This window comes from Erythrolamprus reginae, chromosome Z, assembly GCF_031021105.1.
Source record: "Erythrolamprus reginae isolate rEryReg1 chromosome Z, rEryReg1.hap1, whole genome shotgun sequence".
Taxonomy (NCBI): Eukaryota; Metazoa; Chordata; class Lepidosauria; order Squamata; family Dipsadidae; genus Erythrolamprus; species Erythrolamprus reginae.
The window spans coordinates 139,100,428-139,116,503 of record NC_091963.1 but is presented as its reverse complement, the minus strand read 5'-3'; the positions used below and the strand labels follow the sequence as shown (position 1 = coordinate 139,116,503).

General features: G+C 40.6%; 1 protein-coding gene and 1 long non-coding RNA gene across 2 annotated transcripts; both read right to left on the bottom strand.

Moving 5' to 3' along the window:
• Window positions 1-2,345: 2,345 nt before the first annotated feature.
• On the bottom strand, window positions 2,346-4,155 carry LOC139154154 (ribonuclease pancreatic-like). Its single transcript, XM_070728587.1, has 2 exons — window positions 4,055-4,155; window positions 2,346-2,811 (listed from the first exon to the last, which is right to left on the bottom strand). Exons 1-2 carry the CDS (start codon window positions 4,153-4,155, stop codon window positions 2,346-2,348), a joined length of 567 nt encoding a protein of 188 aa, XP_070584688.1.
• A 706-nt stretch (window positions 4,156-4,861) lies between these two features.
• On the bottom strand, window positions 4,862-14,552 carry LOC139153579 (uncharacterized). The gene is made up of 2 exons (XR_011556853.1): window positions 14,140-14,552; window positions 4,862-6,088 (listed from the first exon to the last, which is right to left on the bottom strand). It is a non-coding gene; the product is annotated as an uncharacterized lncRNA (long non-coding RNA).
• Between the last annotated feature and the right edge of the window lie 1,524 nt (window positions 14,553-16,076).

The window sequence follows — 16,076 nt, the reverse complement described above, 5'->3', positions numbered from 1 at the left end:
TGTTAATCGTTCTAAACTAGACTGCAAAAAATACGACTTCAGCAACAACTCCCTACCTGACTCTGTTGTTTCTTCCTCTAACCACCAAAATCTTCAACCTTAAATTGTCTGCTGTTGACCTCTCTCCTTTTCTAAGAGGTCTGTTAGGGATGTGTATAAGCGCACTATTGTGCCTACCATCCCTGTCCTTCTGTCCTATTATACTTTTTATCACTAATTTCTACTTTGTTATGTTAATACAAACTATAATTCTATACTTGTTTGACAAATAGATAGATAGATGGATGGATGGATGGATGGATGGATGGATAGATAGATAGATAGATAGATAGATAGATAGATAGATAGAGGTTTGTTTGGGCCAGGGCTGGCAGCTGCTCCCACGTATGTGAGAGATGCATCACAGAGAGATTGTGAAAGCCTGGCTGACAGCCAGGAAAACTTGACAGACAGCCCAGAGGAGTTGGCAGACAGCCCAGGGGACTTGGCAGGCAGCCTCTCTTCTTTGGTTTCAAATGCCGAACAGATAATCAATATGCGTAGCAGTAGAGCAATGCAACATAGGGATCAATTAAGGGATTATCAACGGTGATTATGGTGTCACCTGTGTTTGGGTGTGGTTCACAGACTGAGGGTTGGGTGTGGTCCCCATAATGAGGGCTACAGTTACAAAAGGGAACGGAGGCAGAGGCAAACAGTGGACGTTTATCTGTGTGGTTTGGGTGACTTTGCTGTTCTCTGCTTTGAGATCTTTGCTCTGTGCGTTTGGATTCAACCCAGCATTGTCAGGCAAGTGGGCATTGGGAAACCTGTGAATCACTGCTTCTATCGTGCCTCATGAATTTGGAGAACTCCTGGAACTTTTCTGCTATGTGAACTTGGTTGCCTTTTTGCTTCGCATGCACTTTGTATCTATCTGAACTTTCGCCTAGAACTGTATTTTACTCCTGAAGAATAAGGACATTTTGTTTAGTGTTTCCTTTTGTGTTTAATACATTTTTGCTGTTTATCACTGCCTGTGTGTGTCTGACCTTCTTTCCTGCCTTTCCTTAATTACTGCCTGAGCCCCATCAGGCAGAACAGAGAGAATGAGAGAGAGAGAGAGAGAGAGAGAGAGAGAGAGAGAGAGAGATATTAATGAAAAGGACTAGGAGTGCCATGATAGCAGTCTTCCAATATCTCAGGGGTTGCCACAAAGAGTAGGAAATCAAACTATTCTCCAAAGCACCTGAGGAAAGTATAAGAATTAATAGGTGGAAATTCATCAAGGAGAAAAACTAAAAAGAAATTTCCTGACAGTTAGAACAATTAATCAGTGGAATGTTTTTCTCCAGAAGCTGTGAATGCTCCAACATTACATGCTTTAAAGAAGGGCTTGGACAACTTAAGCAGGGAAGGGCTTGGTCCAACCTAAGCAGGGATGGGGGTTGGACTAGAAGACCTCCAAGGTCCTTTCCAACTCTATCCTATTCTATTCTGTTCTGTTTCATTGTGTTCCATTCCATTCCACCCCAACCCATCCCATTATCTGAAAACTGACAGGAAGTAACCTGGGATCTACTCAGTGAACAGAGAAGAAAGGGCACTAAATAATCAGCCACAACAATACTATGCATTGCGAAGAAAGCAGTTTATTATGCAAATATGCATACAGATTTATATCTCTACTACTAATAAGATTCAGGCTTAGCATCAGATTAATTCTGAGAAACTGGAGGCAATGGGAGAAAAAGGCAGATGAGTTGCTAACAGTGATCTCCACAGAGAAGAAAGGAAGGAAGCCAGGGCAACTGGTCTCAAAACTACACGTCCAGATCTATTTAAAGGGACAATTTTTGCTAACATACATTTCACTTCAAATTTTTGATGTAATTGAAGAAGTAAAGGGAAGTTGAGCTGAATTCTTGGTCCAAACTTTCAGGGTCTTCTTTAGGAGACAGGTTTCATTTCTCTGCTTCTTATACAATTTGAATGAAATGAATGGGCACATAATTGCCACAAAAGAGCCATCAGCACAGTTCCTTGATAACTGTAGGACCGAGACGGAGAGCCAACAGTAAGCACATAATCATCCAAGTTGACATGCAATGTGATGTAGATAAGGGCAGGTGCATTGCTAACTATGGACCTTGCAGAGTAGGAGGAAGGAAGGAGGCCATGCATAGTCAGATCCCAAAGCTGTTGGCCTCAAAACTACTGGGTCCAGATCTATTTAAACAGAGATTTTTTATTAGAAAGTATTTCCTTTCAAAAGCATGCTTGATATGATTGAAGAGATAAAGCAAAACGGAGCTGAATTCTTGTTTCACAGCTGCAGATTTTTTTCAGGAATTAGGAGGAGACTTTCACTTCTTTGCTTGTGGTACAATTTGACTGAAGTGCACAGGCACATAATCATCACAGGTTACACGAATGCGTGCTGACAACACAAGTGCTTGATAGTTGCAGGAACAGGGAGGCAAACCTCCAGTATTCCAGCAATCAACCAAATTGAAATTAAAGACACTGGTAGTGGCAGAGGGACCCTTGATGTATTGGCAGACTCTTTCGACAGTGTAGACAGGGGCATTGATAAAAGTGTTGTGGGGTTTGCAAAAAGGATTGGTCATGCCTCGAGCCCGCATCATGTTTTCACAATATAACCTGGGGTTGGTAGGGGGGTATTGACTATAGTCTATGTGTTTCCGCTGGAAGTCTGCCCAGGTTTGCCCTTGGCTGGGCATGACCAGCAGAGCCCCCAAAAGAAAGGCCAAAGAGACAACCAGCAAGCAGGATATCTTGGAGGCAAGCATGGTGGGAGACTCCAGGAATCTGCAAAGATCAGAAGAAGAAAAAGCAAGTCATGGGTCACAGCCCACTGCCGATCTGCGGCCTATTCACAACTGAGCTGCGTGAGAGACTGGATGGTACTGGATGGCACTCAACCCCAATCCTCTGAGCAACTGGTACTTGCACTTATGCACATACCTGCCCCTCACACAAAACCATTCCCTCTTTCCTCCCTCCCTCCCTCCATATCCGGGCCACTAAGGAAAGATTGGGGAATACTTGAATACAATATTTGAATACCAATACTTGAATACAGCTCATCTGTAAGGAACCCACATTGCATAACCGACATTAATACAATTGAGAGAGTCCAGAAATACTTCACAAGAAGAGTCCTTCACTCCTCTTCTCGAAAAAAACTACCTTATTCCTCCAAACTTCAAATATTATGATTAAACAATTTATAACTACACCGCCTCAAGATTGCTTTAACTGTTCTTCCTAAAATCACACCATAACGTCCTTCCTGTTAGTTACTACTTCTTCTTCAAAACATCAAGGCAAGAGGATGTAATAGATACAACCAAATGTTAATCTTTTAAAAAATACATATAACAAGTGATATAGGAGAGCAATAGGACAGGGGACAGAAGGCACTCTAGTGCACTTGTACTCGCCCCTTACTGACCTCTTAGGAATCTGGATAGGTCAACCGTAGATAATCTAAGGGTGCTGAGGGTTTGGGAATGACACTATGGAGTCCGGTAATGAGTTCCACACTTCGACAACTCGGTTACTGAAGTCATATTTTTTACAGTCAAGTTTGGAGCACTTAATATTAAGTTTAAATCTGTTGTGTGCTCTTGTATTGTTGTGGTTGAAGCTGAAGTAGTCGCTGACAGGCAGGACATTGCAGCATATGATTTTGTGGGGAATACTTAGATCTTGTTTAAGGCGTCTTAGTTCGAAACTTTCTAGGCCCAGGATTGAAAGTCTAGTCTCATAGGGTATTCTATTTCGAGTGGAGGAGTGAAGGGCTCTTTTGGTGAAGTATCTTTGGACATTTTCAAGGGTGTTAATGTCTGAGATGCGATATGGGTTCCAAACAGATAAGCTGTATTCGAGGATGTGTCTGGCAAAAGTTTTGTAAGCTCTGGTAAGTAGTGTGAGATTGTGTGAGAAGTGCTCAGTTATTACTCCCGCCACCAGACAACCTTCATACCCCTCCACCAAAATTGGGGCACTTTTTGTATATACCATTTTAACTCAAGAGCAATATATTTACATATTATAAAGTGATTCCAATGTATTCCTTGTAGCTTGGTCTCGAATTCTACTGACCACATATCCTTGTACCTTGTGCCATTGTCCCATCAGTTCCCACATGTCATAGATGTTAATGTTAATCGTTCCAAACTAGATTGCAGAAAATATGACTTCGGCAACAGCTCCCTATCTGACTCTGTTGTTTCTTCCCCTAATACCAAAATCTTCAACCTTAAATTATCTACTATTGACCTCTCCCCTTTTCTAAGAGGTCTGTTAGGGGTGTTTATAAGTACACATTTGTGCCTTCTGTCCTATTATCCTTTTTATCACTATTTTCTACTTTGTTATGTTAATACAAACTATAATTCTATACTTGTATGACAAAAAAAAAGAGGGAATGAAACTATTCTCCAAAGCACCCGAGGTAGAACAAGAAGTAATAGGTGGAAATTCATCAAGGGGACAAGCAACCTGGAACTAAAAAGAAATGTCCTCACAGTTAGAACAATTAATCAGTAGAACATCTTGTCTCCAGAAGTTGTGAATGCTCCAACATTGTACGTTTTTAAGAAGAGATTGGACAATCAATTTGAAATGGTATGGGGTTTCCTGCCTAAGTGGGGAGTGGGATTGGACTAGAAGACATCCAAGGTCCTTTCCAACTTGGTCCTATTCTATTTTGTTCTGTTCTGTTCCATTCCATTCCATTCCACTCCATCTCACCCCACTATCTGAAAACTGGCAGGAAGTAACCTGGGATCTAAATGTTACTCAATGAACAGAGAAGAAAGGGCACTGAATAATCAGCCACAACAATACCATGTATTGAGAAGAAAGCAGTTTATTATGCAAATAAGCAGACAGATTTATATTTCTAATACTAACAAGATTCAGGTTTAGCATCAGATTAATTCTGAGAAACTGGAGGCAATGGGAAAAAAGGACAGATGAGTTGCTAACAATGATCTCCATAGAGAATAAAGGAAGGAAGCCATGCACATGGGAAGGCAAGGCAACTGGTCTCAAAACTACATGTCCAGATCTATTTAAAGAGATAATTTTTGTTAACATACATTTCATTTCAAATTAGTGATGTAATTGAAGAGGTAAAGTGAAGTTGAGCTGAATTCTTGGTCCAAGCTTCCAGGGTCTTCTTCAGGAGACAGATTTCATTTCTCTGCTTTTCATACAATATGAATGAAATGAATTGGAACATAATTGTCACAGGATATACAAATGAGTCGTCTGCACATTTCCTTGATAAGTGCAGGATTGAGGTGGAGAGCCAACAGTATGCACAAAATCCACCAAGTTGAAATGAATTGAGATGTGGATAAGGGCAGGTGCATTGCTAACTATGGACCTTACAGAGAAGGAGGAAGGAAGGAGGCCATGGATAGTCAGATCCCAAAGCTGTTGGCCTCAAAACTACTGGGTCCAGATCTATTTAAAGAGAGACTTTTTATTAGAAGGTGTTTCGTTTCAAAAGCATGCTCGATATGATTGAAGAGATAAAGCAAAACAGAGCTGAATTCTTGGTTCACTGTTACAGGGCTTTCTTCAGGAGTCAGGAGGAGAATTTCACTTCTTTGCTTATGGTACAACTTGATTGAAGTGAACGGGTACATAATTATCACAGGTTATATAAATGTGTGCTCGCAACACATTTCCCCGATAGTTGCAGGAACGGGGAGGAGTGCCACCAGTATGAAAGCAATCAACCAAATTGAAATTAGAGACACTGGTAATTCCAGATGGACCCTTGATGTGTTGGCAGAGTGTTTGGACAGTTTGGTCAGGGGCATTGATAAAAGTGTTGCGGGGTTTGCAAAAACGATTGGTCAATCTTCGAGCCCGCATCATATTTTCACAATATAATCTGGGGTTGGTAGGTGGATATTGGTTCTGGCTGTCAATGTGCTTATTCTTGAATGCAGCCCAGGTTTGCCCTTGGCTGGGCATGACCAGCAGAGCCCCCAAAAGAAAGGCCAAAGAGACCACCTGAAAGCAGGATATCTTGGAGGCAAGCATGGTGGGAGACTCCAGGAATCTGCAAAAATCAGAAGTAGAAGAAAATTATGGGTCCCCATATGGGCTACAGCCCACTACCAATCCATGGCCTATTCACAACCGGGCTTCTGAATGGTACTTGCTGGCACTCATCCCCACTCCTAGGAGCAACTGGTGCTTGCACATATGCACATACCTGCCCCTCACACAAAACAATTCCCTCTTTCCTCCCTCCCTTCCACCTCTCGGCCATAAGGAAAGGTTGGGGAATACCTGAATACAATAGTTGAATATAGCTCACCTGTAAGCAACCCACATTGCACAACTGACATTTGTATAATTTAGAGAGTCCAGAAATACTTCAGAAGAAGAGTCCTTTACTCCTCCTCTGGAATTACCTCCAAACTTCAAATACTATGATTAGACAATTCACAACTATGTCACCTCCAAACCGATTTAACTGTTGTTCATAAAATCATACACCATAATGTCATTCCTGTTAGTTACTACTTCATCTTCAACAACAACAAGACAAGAGCACATAATAATAGCTCCAACTAGACTGCAGAAAACGTGTTAACCGTGTTAATCGCTCCAATCTAAACTGTAGAATAGGACTTCAGCAACAAAGTGATCAATGCCTGGAACTCACTACCTAACTCTGTTGTTTCTTCCCCTAACCCCAAAATCTTCAATCTTAACTTATCTACAGTTGACCCTTCCCCTTTTTCTAAGAGGACTGTTATGGGCATGCATAAGCGCAATATTGTGCCTACCGTGCCTGTCCTTCTGTCGTATTATCCTTTTTATCACTAATTTCTACTTTATTATATTAATACAGTCTATGATTATATACTTCTCTTGACAAATCAAATAAATCAAATAAATTTTGTTCTAAGTGATCTTCTGACTTCCTCATCCAACATTAAAACTTCTCAGGTAGTGAACAAATGTGAAATTGAGCTGGGGGCCATGTGGTTTGTACAATGAGTTCAGGGGTAAATTCCATTTACTTTCACCACTGCTTTGCATTCTGAGATTTCGCACACCCTCAGTTGCTCCACTGATGTGTGTGTCCCTTCATGCAAATGCAAGACCGGCGGCTTAAACCGCTGGCCGAAATTGCCCTGGAGAAAGGGAGACGCTGCCGGCAGCTCTTTAGAGCTATGAATTTCCGGGTTCTTTGGAACCTGGAAATTCGGCTTTTGGCAGCGCGCCAGGGTGGCGCGCCACCTGCTGGTCATAGGAGGAGGTCCTAGATCGCCCTATTTAAGGGCAATCCGAATAGGACCTCCTCCTTGGTTCTTGCTGGTGCTGAAGCGAACACCCGCCCACCCTCCGCAATCAACAGTGTGTCCTAAGGAGGTCGCCTCAGGGCCGAATAGGAATTTTTTGTGGCCTCCCCTTTAGAGGTGGCCGTTTTTTCGCCTATTCCACACTGACGGTGCGTACTGGATTGGTTAGGGGGGTGCGGCGCACTTAGATGTCAGTATAGGCCTCCCTTTGGTTAGGGGCGGAAATGGGCAATTAGAAGCGACTGCGCATGCTCCTTTGGGCATCCTTAAAGGGTGATGGACCGCCTCTCTCCAGGAACTAGAGGTTTGAGCAACGTCGGGGATTGGAGAGAGGATGTCCATGGGAATCACCAGATCCAATTTCCCACAGGGATTGGAGGGTGAACTCCTCCCACACGAGATCCAATTTCCCACCGGATCCAATTTCCCACAGGGATTGGAGGGTGAACTCCTCCCACAAGGGGCGTGGCTTGGATCCAGGTGAAGGTGGTACCTTCACCTGGTTCAGCAAGGAGTTTTGCCCAATGTTGCCAAGGAAGTTTCTGGTAGGAATTTCCGCCCCGTTAGTTTTGGCCTCTGCAGGTCCTTAGTTATGTTTGAATTTAAATATCTAAATTTACATATTTAAATTTATTTAAATTTATGTTAATTTAATCAAATGACCCTTATTTAATCCACAATATGTCTCAGCGTCTTTACTCCGCTTCCAAGGCAATTCCACTTCTGCACATGCTCAGAATGAGGATTCAGCCCATAACACAGCTGTGCTTCAGGTGAAGAAATAAAGATCAGTATTAACCTGGGGACAGACGGGAGGGCTTTTTTCCAAGCAGAGGATGAGGAGAAGCCATCCAAGCACAGGAAAATACAATGAAAATTCAGAAAAATAGATGGTGGCATGCACGGACTGACACTGACAGAACCAGATCTGTGAGGCCATTGTCACATCACCAACGGGTTGCTAACAATTCAGGCAATCTGAGACCAATTGGGAGGAACCCACCCAGTGAAGGGCTATCAAAATTTTTACTACCACACTGTGGGCGTGGCTTATGCATCTTGTTTCAACATCTTTCAGTGCAAATTGGGTGCTCTGGGGTGGAACTCCAAATTTTGCTACCGGTACTGCGTACCTGACTGTACCCATAGGAGCCCATCACTGAACCCACTCCTGACTGAGTGGTCTCCTTACCTAGTACCAAATTTTGTATACATTCAGAAAATCCTCAATGTAAGACTGCAATTGAGCCCAAAATTTATGTTGCTAAGTGAGAAATTTGTTAAGAGTTTTCCCCCAATTTATGACTTTTCCCACCACATTTGTTGAGGGGAAATCGCTGCAATCCTTAAATTAGTAATAGGGTTGTTAAATGAATCTGTCTCCCCCAATGATTTTGCTTGTCAGAAGGTTACAATAGGGGGATCACATGACTCCAGGAGACCGCATCCATCATAAATGTGAGTTAGTTGAAAAGCATCGAAATGTAACTCACATGACTATAAGGATGCTGCAACAGTCGTAAGTGTGAAAAATTTTCATGTTACTTTTTTTTAATTACTAAGCAAGCCATTGTAAGTTGAGGACTACCTGTGTTTGTATGTCTGTATATATATAGGTATTGCTCAATTTACAATGAAATTTTTTTGTTGCCAAGCAAAGAAGTTGTTAATTTGAGTTTTGCCCCATTTATGATATTTTTTCGCTGTCCTTGTAAATGAATCTGGCAGTTGCTAAACAAATCTGGCTTCCCACATTGACTTCATTAGTCAGAATGCAGCAGGGAAGATTAGAAATGGCAATCACATGACTGAAGGACACTGCAACTGTCCTAAATACATATCAGTTGGCAAGCTGTCCAAACTTTGATCACCTGACCACAGGGACGCTGCAACAGTCCTCAGGGTGGAAACCGATCATAAGTCATTTTTGCAATGCCATTGTAACTACAATGATAAGTAAGGAAGGGAATGAGGAAAAATGTTGTCAGCTCCACCGGATAGACCAGAGCAGAAAACCAATTTGGGAGATGCTTTTCTTAGAGTGTCTTATGTCTACTTGTCTGTATATCAACTATCTATCTATCTATCTATCTATCTATCTATCTATCTATCTATCTATCTATCTATCTATCTATCTATCTATCTATCTATCTATCTATCTGTTGGCCCAGCTCCTGCCCCAAGCAATGTGGAGGTGGATGTGGGGAAGACATCCACATGCCGCAGGCGTGTTTTGCTTCCAGTAGAATCTGTCTACTCTGACCAAGGAAGCGTGAATGACAGGGAAGAGGGGAGTTTGGCAGACAGCCCAGGAAGAGATCAATCATCTGTATCATCCCTGGATTCTGAACATGAATTAATGACACATCCATGCATGCATAGAGTGATGCATAGGAGACAACAACTGAAGGATTATTACAAGAGAAAATGAGGCCACCTGTAGTTGGGTGGGGCTGCTGTAATTAGTGCTACAGATAAAAGTGCAGCCTGGTGTTTTAGCCTCATGGCAGTTTATCTGATTCATTGTTTCATCAAGATTGTGGTTTTTTGCTGTGTGGACTCTCTGGACTTTAGAATTAGACCCAATTTCCCAGTTATTGGGTGAGCAATTGGATTGCATTTAACCTGTGCCTTGTGTGTACCAGAAAATCCCTTTAACATTTAAAAAGGGAACTGTTTCTGTTTTTCTGTTTATAAAAACGTTTGGTTTTTCCTTTTATTGTGTGTGTCTTTTTAGTATGTGTCTTCCTGGACTAATTACCCTGTAATTACAGGCGGTTGAAACATACCGGCAGAACACTATCTATCTATCTATCTATCTATCTATCTATCTATCTATCTATCTATCTATCTATCTATCTATCTATCTATCCATCTATTCTCTATCTATCTCTCTATCTTCATCATCATCATCATCTATCTCCATATCTATCTATCCATATCTAGCTTTCTGTCTGTCAATCTATTTATTATCTATCTATCTATCTATCTATCTATCTATCTATCTATCTATCTATCTATCTATTTCTATTAAGCAATTTCATATTTTGAAGAATGTTTTTGAACTGTGGACTATGAACTGTCATGTTTGTTTGCAGCTTTAAAACGGTTGACTATGTGTAATATGGTTGCTGGCTGTAATGAATTCAGATTAGAAGGGCCACAGGACCACAGAAGTGTTCCATGTGTATTTCCCAATGTTGAGGGGTTTCCCCTCCCCATTTTGGTAGAAGTCTCTCCTCCCTCCTGCCAGAAAGAAAATTCTCGGGAGCTTCTGGGAAGCAGAGATGGTCCCATCCATTTGGTTTTCTTACATATACAGTAGTCCCTCACTATACCGCACTTCACCTACTGTGGCTTCACTTCATCGCGGGTTTCTGAGGAAGTCGATCGGCAGATTTAAACAGCCCGCCGAACTCGATCGGCAGTTTAAAAAAAAAAAATCTAAAATTGTAAATACTGTATTTAAATACTGTATCTAAAATAAATACTGTGTGGGAAGGGTTTATGAACACTTAAAACAATGAAAACTTACCAAACAATTACAATATAAATACTTATATAAGTACTATCAGTCGATAAATTCCACATTGCGGATTTCACCTATCGCGGCCGGGTCTGGAACGTAACACCAGCGATAGGTGAGGGACTACTGTATACATAATCAATCAAGAAGAAAACCTTCTATGTACAAAGTCCACTCGTGCATTCTATAATTTTGTAAACAACAAACTCAAAGACTCCAGATCCCCCCCCCCCCTAAAGGACCAAATGATAAAGATTACAATGATGAAACCTTTAAATTCTTCAGCTCAGCCTGTTAACAGTAATGGATCTTGTCCATCATTTCCTAGTCACATCTCAATAAATGATCTAATACAGATCGATTTTACAGAACAAAATGTTAAAAAGTCATTACACAACTTAAAACCATCTCTATCAATTGGACCCGATGGTCTATGTGCTTACTTCTTAAAAAAGCTCTCTTCTACCTTAGCCGAAACTCTAAGCATAATTTTTAATAAATCCTTCAGAACCAGGTGCCACCCAGTGTTCTCTCTAAATTTTTTTTTGGGGTGGGCGGAAAAGTATAGTGTCTGAGCGGCAGTCCCTTCGGGACTGGGCGACACAGAAATAATAATAAAATTTCCCTCTCGGCTTCTGGGCAGGTTTGGAAAACTCTGAGTTGATGATGATTTTTAAGTGAGCGATTGCTCACTGCTCAGCTTAGAAGGAACTATGGTGCCACCATCTTGGATTTTGCTTCTCCGCATGTACAGAAGTAATTTTTTTATTGTTGCGGTGCACATAAGTGGCTGGCATGACCCGACAGCAAACCAGCAGCAAAAGGATCCAGAACCCACACCGGGTCCTTGGTGATGTCCTATATGAAAGTGAAATTTGGAGTGATGGGGTCCTGAATCTCCCCAGGCTGAATCCAAAATTTGAGAGAGAGGCTGGCTCATGGTCACAGAAAGAACTTGCATGGCTAAAGTCGGATTAGAACTCACTGGTTTTCTAGTTTCTAGCCAGGTACGTTAATCTGTACACCAAAATGGCTCTCTAATGATCTATTAATAACATACTATGTTTAAAGCCAGAATTATTGCCAATGTCATAATATGGTCTACATAAATTTATTAATTTATTTGTTTATTAATTGGATTTATATGCTGCCGCTCTCCAAATGATGTGTAAGAGAAAGGAAAGAAAGTATACAGGTAACAATCGGAGCCAAATCTAGTCTGTATACAAAGAACGAATTCTGCTCACTAAGAGAATCGGCAGGTATATTAATATATTGTAATTCTGTATCACTGCTGCCACCTCCGTGACCCCATGAGTCATTCTGAAAAGTTTGGGAGGATAGGAAAAAGGACGGCAGTTTTGCAAACTCCAGAGTATATAGAGAGAAAAGGAAGAAGGGGTTGCAAATGGGAAGCCCAAAGCTCTTGGGCTTCAAAACTACAAGTCCAGATCAGTTAAAAACAGGTTTTTTTAAAAAAAGTTTCATTTCAGATACATTGCAAGTATAGTTTCAAGCAAATGGACAATGCAAAATAGAAGAAAATTTATGTTTCACAGTTCCCCCATGCTAAAAAATGTTCTCTGTTTCGAATAGGATTTGTTCAAAATGAATTGGGTGACCACAGGTTACATACACCTGTTTGGTTATTGTGTGCCATAGTAAGAGCAGAAATAAGGACTGCCACCAATATAGAGACAACCAGTAGTGGATTCTTATTGGTACGGTAGAAGATAGCGCATTGGTAGTGCATGGTGTGCTGTGTGCACCATTTCTCTTGTGTGTGTGCACGTTGCAGCATATTTTTGCTTCATGCACTTGCACAGAAGCAAAATTTTATGAGGGGATGCAAGCACATGCGAGATTTTGCTAATTTTTTGCAGTCGTTAAATGAATCCTGCAGTCGTTTAGGAAATCTGGCTTCCCCCATTGACTTTGTTTGTCAGAACCCAGCTGGGAAGATTAGAAATGGTAATCACATGTCTGAAGGACAGATAAATACAAAACAAAACAAAAAAGGTGCTGAAAGCTGATGCGTGTGTGCATCCCCTTGCAAGATTTCAGCGCATTTTTGCTTCTGGCTCATGCGCAGGAGCAAAAACATTCTGGGACATGCTTGAGCGCATGGAAGAGAAGTAAGCTGCATGTGCAGTGCACCAGTAGCAGCGGTAATGGAAATCCATCCTGGAAACAACCAATCAGATATTTTTATTACCTTCTCCTTCACTGACACTTCTCAGAAAATGTCAATAAACCCCTTTGTCTTGCATTCAATAGTCAGTATATCCGTTCATGAATCCTCAATGTTTTCAGCTATTGCTGGAAGGTTAAAACTTCTGAGTTAGTCCTTCATATATCCAGTAGGGTATTCCCAGCAAGATCATGAAATGTGCTGTCACAGGAACTTATGGTGCCAATCCAACTATAACTCAATTCTTAAGAGAAGAGAGTAAATGCATAAAATACAGAAGACATTGCCCTTAGTAAATCTTCCCACTCAGACTCAGGTCCATAGAAAGACATAATGAAATACTACAGATTACCCCTAAACTGAAAGTAAGTTGTTAGTAATGTTTTGATAGTACAGTATCCAGATTTTGATTGTATTTTCCGCTGAAGCATAAAACCCAGTGCATTACAAATAGATTCTATTTTATGCCCAAGATTCGAACAGATTTTTTATAGGAAGCTCATCTTGTTTTTCGTTTTCTAGTTTTGAGAGTATCCTGCAGTTTTAAAGCAATTGAGAGAATGTGAAAAATGTAGCAGCTTTGGATGAGTATCCGGGCGTTGGATGTCATCCATTCTGGTATCTGAAAAACTACAAGATTTTTAACTATTACATTTTCAAGCTAATCTTCCTTTCTTTAGAATTATAAAATCTAGTGTGTTTTTTTTCTAGAAAAGACAGCTGGATGATGACTTGGGATGTGAATGAGGAATTGGACAACCATTTTTCTGAAATGATATAGGGTTTCCTGCTTGAGCGGGGAGTTGGACTAGAAGACCTCAAAGGTTCCTCCCAACTCTGTTATTCTGTTAATCAAAGTTCTCCATCCCTTTCCCTTCTTGATCAGTGATCCCACAGCAGAAGAAGCACTTCCCTGAATATAAATACATACACATAAGAGATGGGAAGGATAAGAAAACAGATCCACACAGACAGAAGAAATTAGCCATTGGTAAACTGTTCCTCCTGGGTAACACAGGGTCAGTTCTATCAGGAAAGCAGCCTTAGAACAATGCAGATCAAAGTGGTTTCATACTTACCCTCTGGGTGAAAAAAATTGTCAATGTGTAGAGCTCTTAGTTAGAGGAGAAATGAAAGTTTGGATGTCTTCTGATCACTTTCATTCATAGAGCTATTTATACCCTAAAATGTGTTTCATTTCAGAATAGAAGCATTGGAATAAAGCCTCTTGAGCTTTTATCACTGCACAAGAGACTTTTATGAAGGCATGTCCAGGTACCTCATATCAGATCCTCCCCTTTCTCCATGGACTTTAGCTTCTACGTGGAATGTCTCCTTTTTAAAATTTACAATTCCTTATTTTAGAAGAATAAACTGATCTTCTAAGGTGAGCGTGGATCTGAGTGGATATTAATGGAGACTGTATTCCAAAAATCTGAATCTTCTATGTGGCTGAAAAATGGTGTGTGCTATATAGACCAATGTGCCAAAAGTAGTTGAGACCAGAAAGGAAACAAATTGGGACTTAATTTAAATGCTAATTTATTTAAAATTGTAAAATTAAATTAATTAAAGTTATAATTTACAGATCACTTTTAAAAGAACTCTGGATTCTTAGTGGTATCAATGAGAATGGTCATTTTTTTAAAAAAAATAATTTTTATTGAGTTCAAAACAAACCTACATACAAAATACAAATACAAAATATAGATATTTTTATTTATTTATTTATTAGATTTCTATGCTGCCCTTCTCAAAGTGACTCAGGACGGCGTACAAATAATATAAATCCTGGGCCTAGAAAGCTTAGAACTAAGACACCTTAAACAAGGTCTAAGTATTGCCCAGAAGATCATATGCTGCAACGTCCTGCCTGTCGGCGACTACTTCAGCTTCAACCACAACACAAGAGCACACAACAGATTTAAATTTAATATTAACCGTTCCAAACTTGACTGTAAAAAATATGACTTCAGTAACCGAGTTGTCGAAGCGTGGAACTCATTACCGGACTCCATAGTGTCATCCCCAAACCCCCAACACTTTACCCTTGAATTATCCACGGTTGACCTATCCAGATTCCTAAGGGGCGAGTACAAGTCACTAGAGTGCCTTCTGTCTCCTGTCCTATTGCTCTCCTATATCTCCTATACCTTTCTTCTATTCCTATATCTCTTCTTATATTCTTTCATTCCTATATCTTCTTTTCTATTCTTTCTTAGATATTATATTATATTCTTTCTTAGATTCTTTCTTACTTCCTCAGTTCAATCCAACCTCAATCCATTCCAATTTAAATTCAACTCTACTCAGTCCAACTTCAACCCAGAACCCAAACTCAATCTCAAATGTAAACTAATCAATGCAAGAAGTATAATTAACAAGTTATCTGAATTCCTCCTCCTTCTAGACGCCAACTTATTTGATTTGATCTTTGTCTGTGAAACATGGCTAAATAATTCCTATCCTGACTCCATCATCACATCAAGTAACTACCTTGTCCTTTGGTCTGACCGTAAATCCCGCAGAGGAGATGGTGTAGCCATATTCTACAAAAAATCACTCAATCTAAAAAACATCCAAGTTGCACATGATCTTATCCTCCCAGAAACCATTATATGAGATCTTTCCCTCAATGAGTAGAAGTGACACTGGCAGCATTTATGCTTCTGGCAGCACCCATTCACCTAGCTACCAAGCCTGAGGCAGGGGGGTGCAACCCAGGAAGGAAACATGAAGGTTATAAGTCAAAGACAACAGTTCATTTGAATGATGATGATAGTTCAAGCAACTCCCACCCGATCACATGGTCAACAAGCCACTCCTACCCAGTCACATGACCATTAAGCCACACCCACAAAATAAGTCTCACCCACAGTGTGGCAGTAAAATTTTTTGCTGTCCATTACTGCTTCCATCAGAGATAACCATTTGGGGAATTGGGTATAACATTTTATTATATCCAGTCAATCTTTTATCAGTGACCCTCTTACATGGTGTTTTCTAAAGTAATTAT

Coding starts and splice junctions, on each gene's coding strand:
- LOC139154154 (XM_070728587.1), bottom strand. CDS start 4,155: ATGTGGGAACTGATGGGACAATGGCACAAGGTACAAGGATATGTGGTC. Junction 2,812..4,054: donor TTGGAATCACTTTATAATAT/GTAAATATATTG, acceptor TGATCTTTGCAG/ATTCCTGGAGTCTCCCACCA.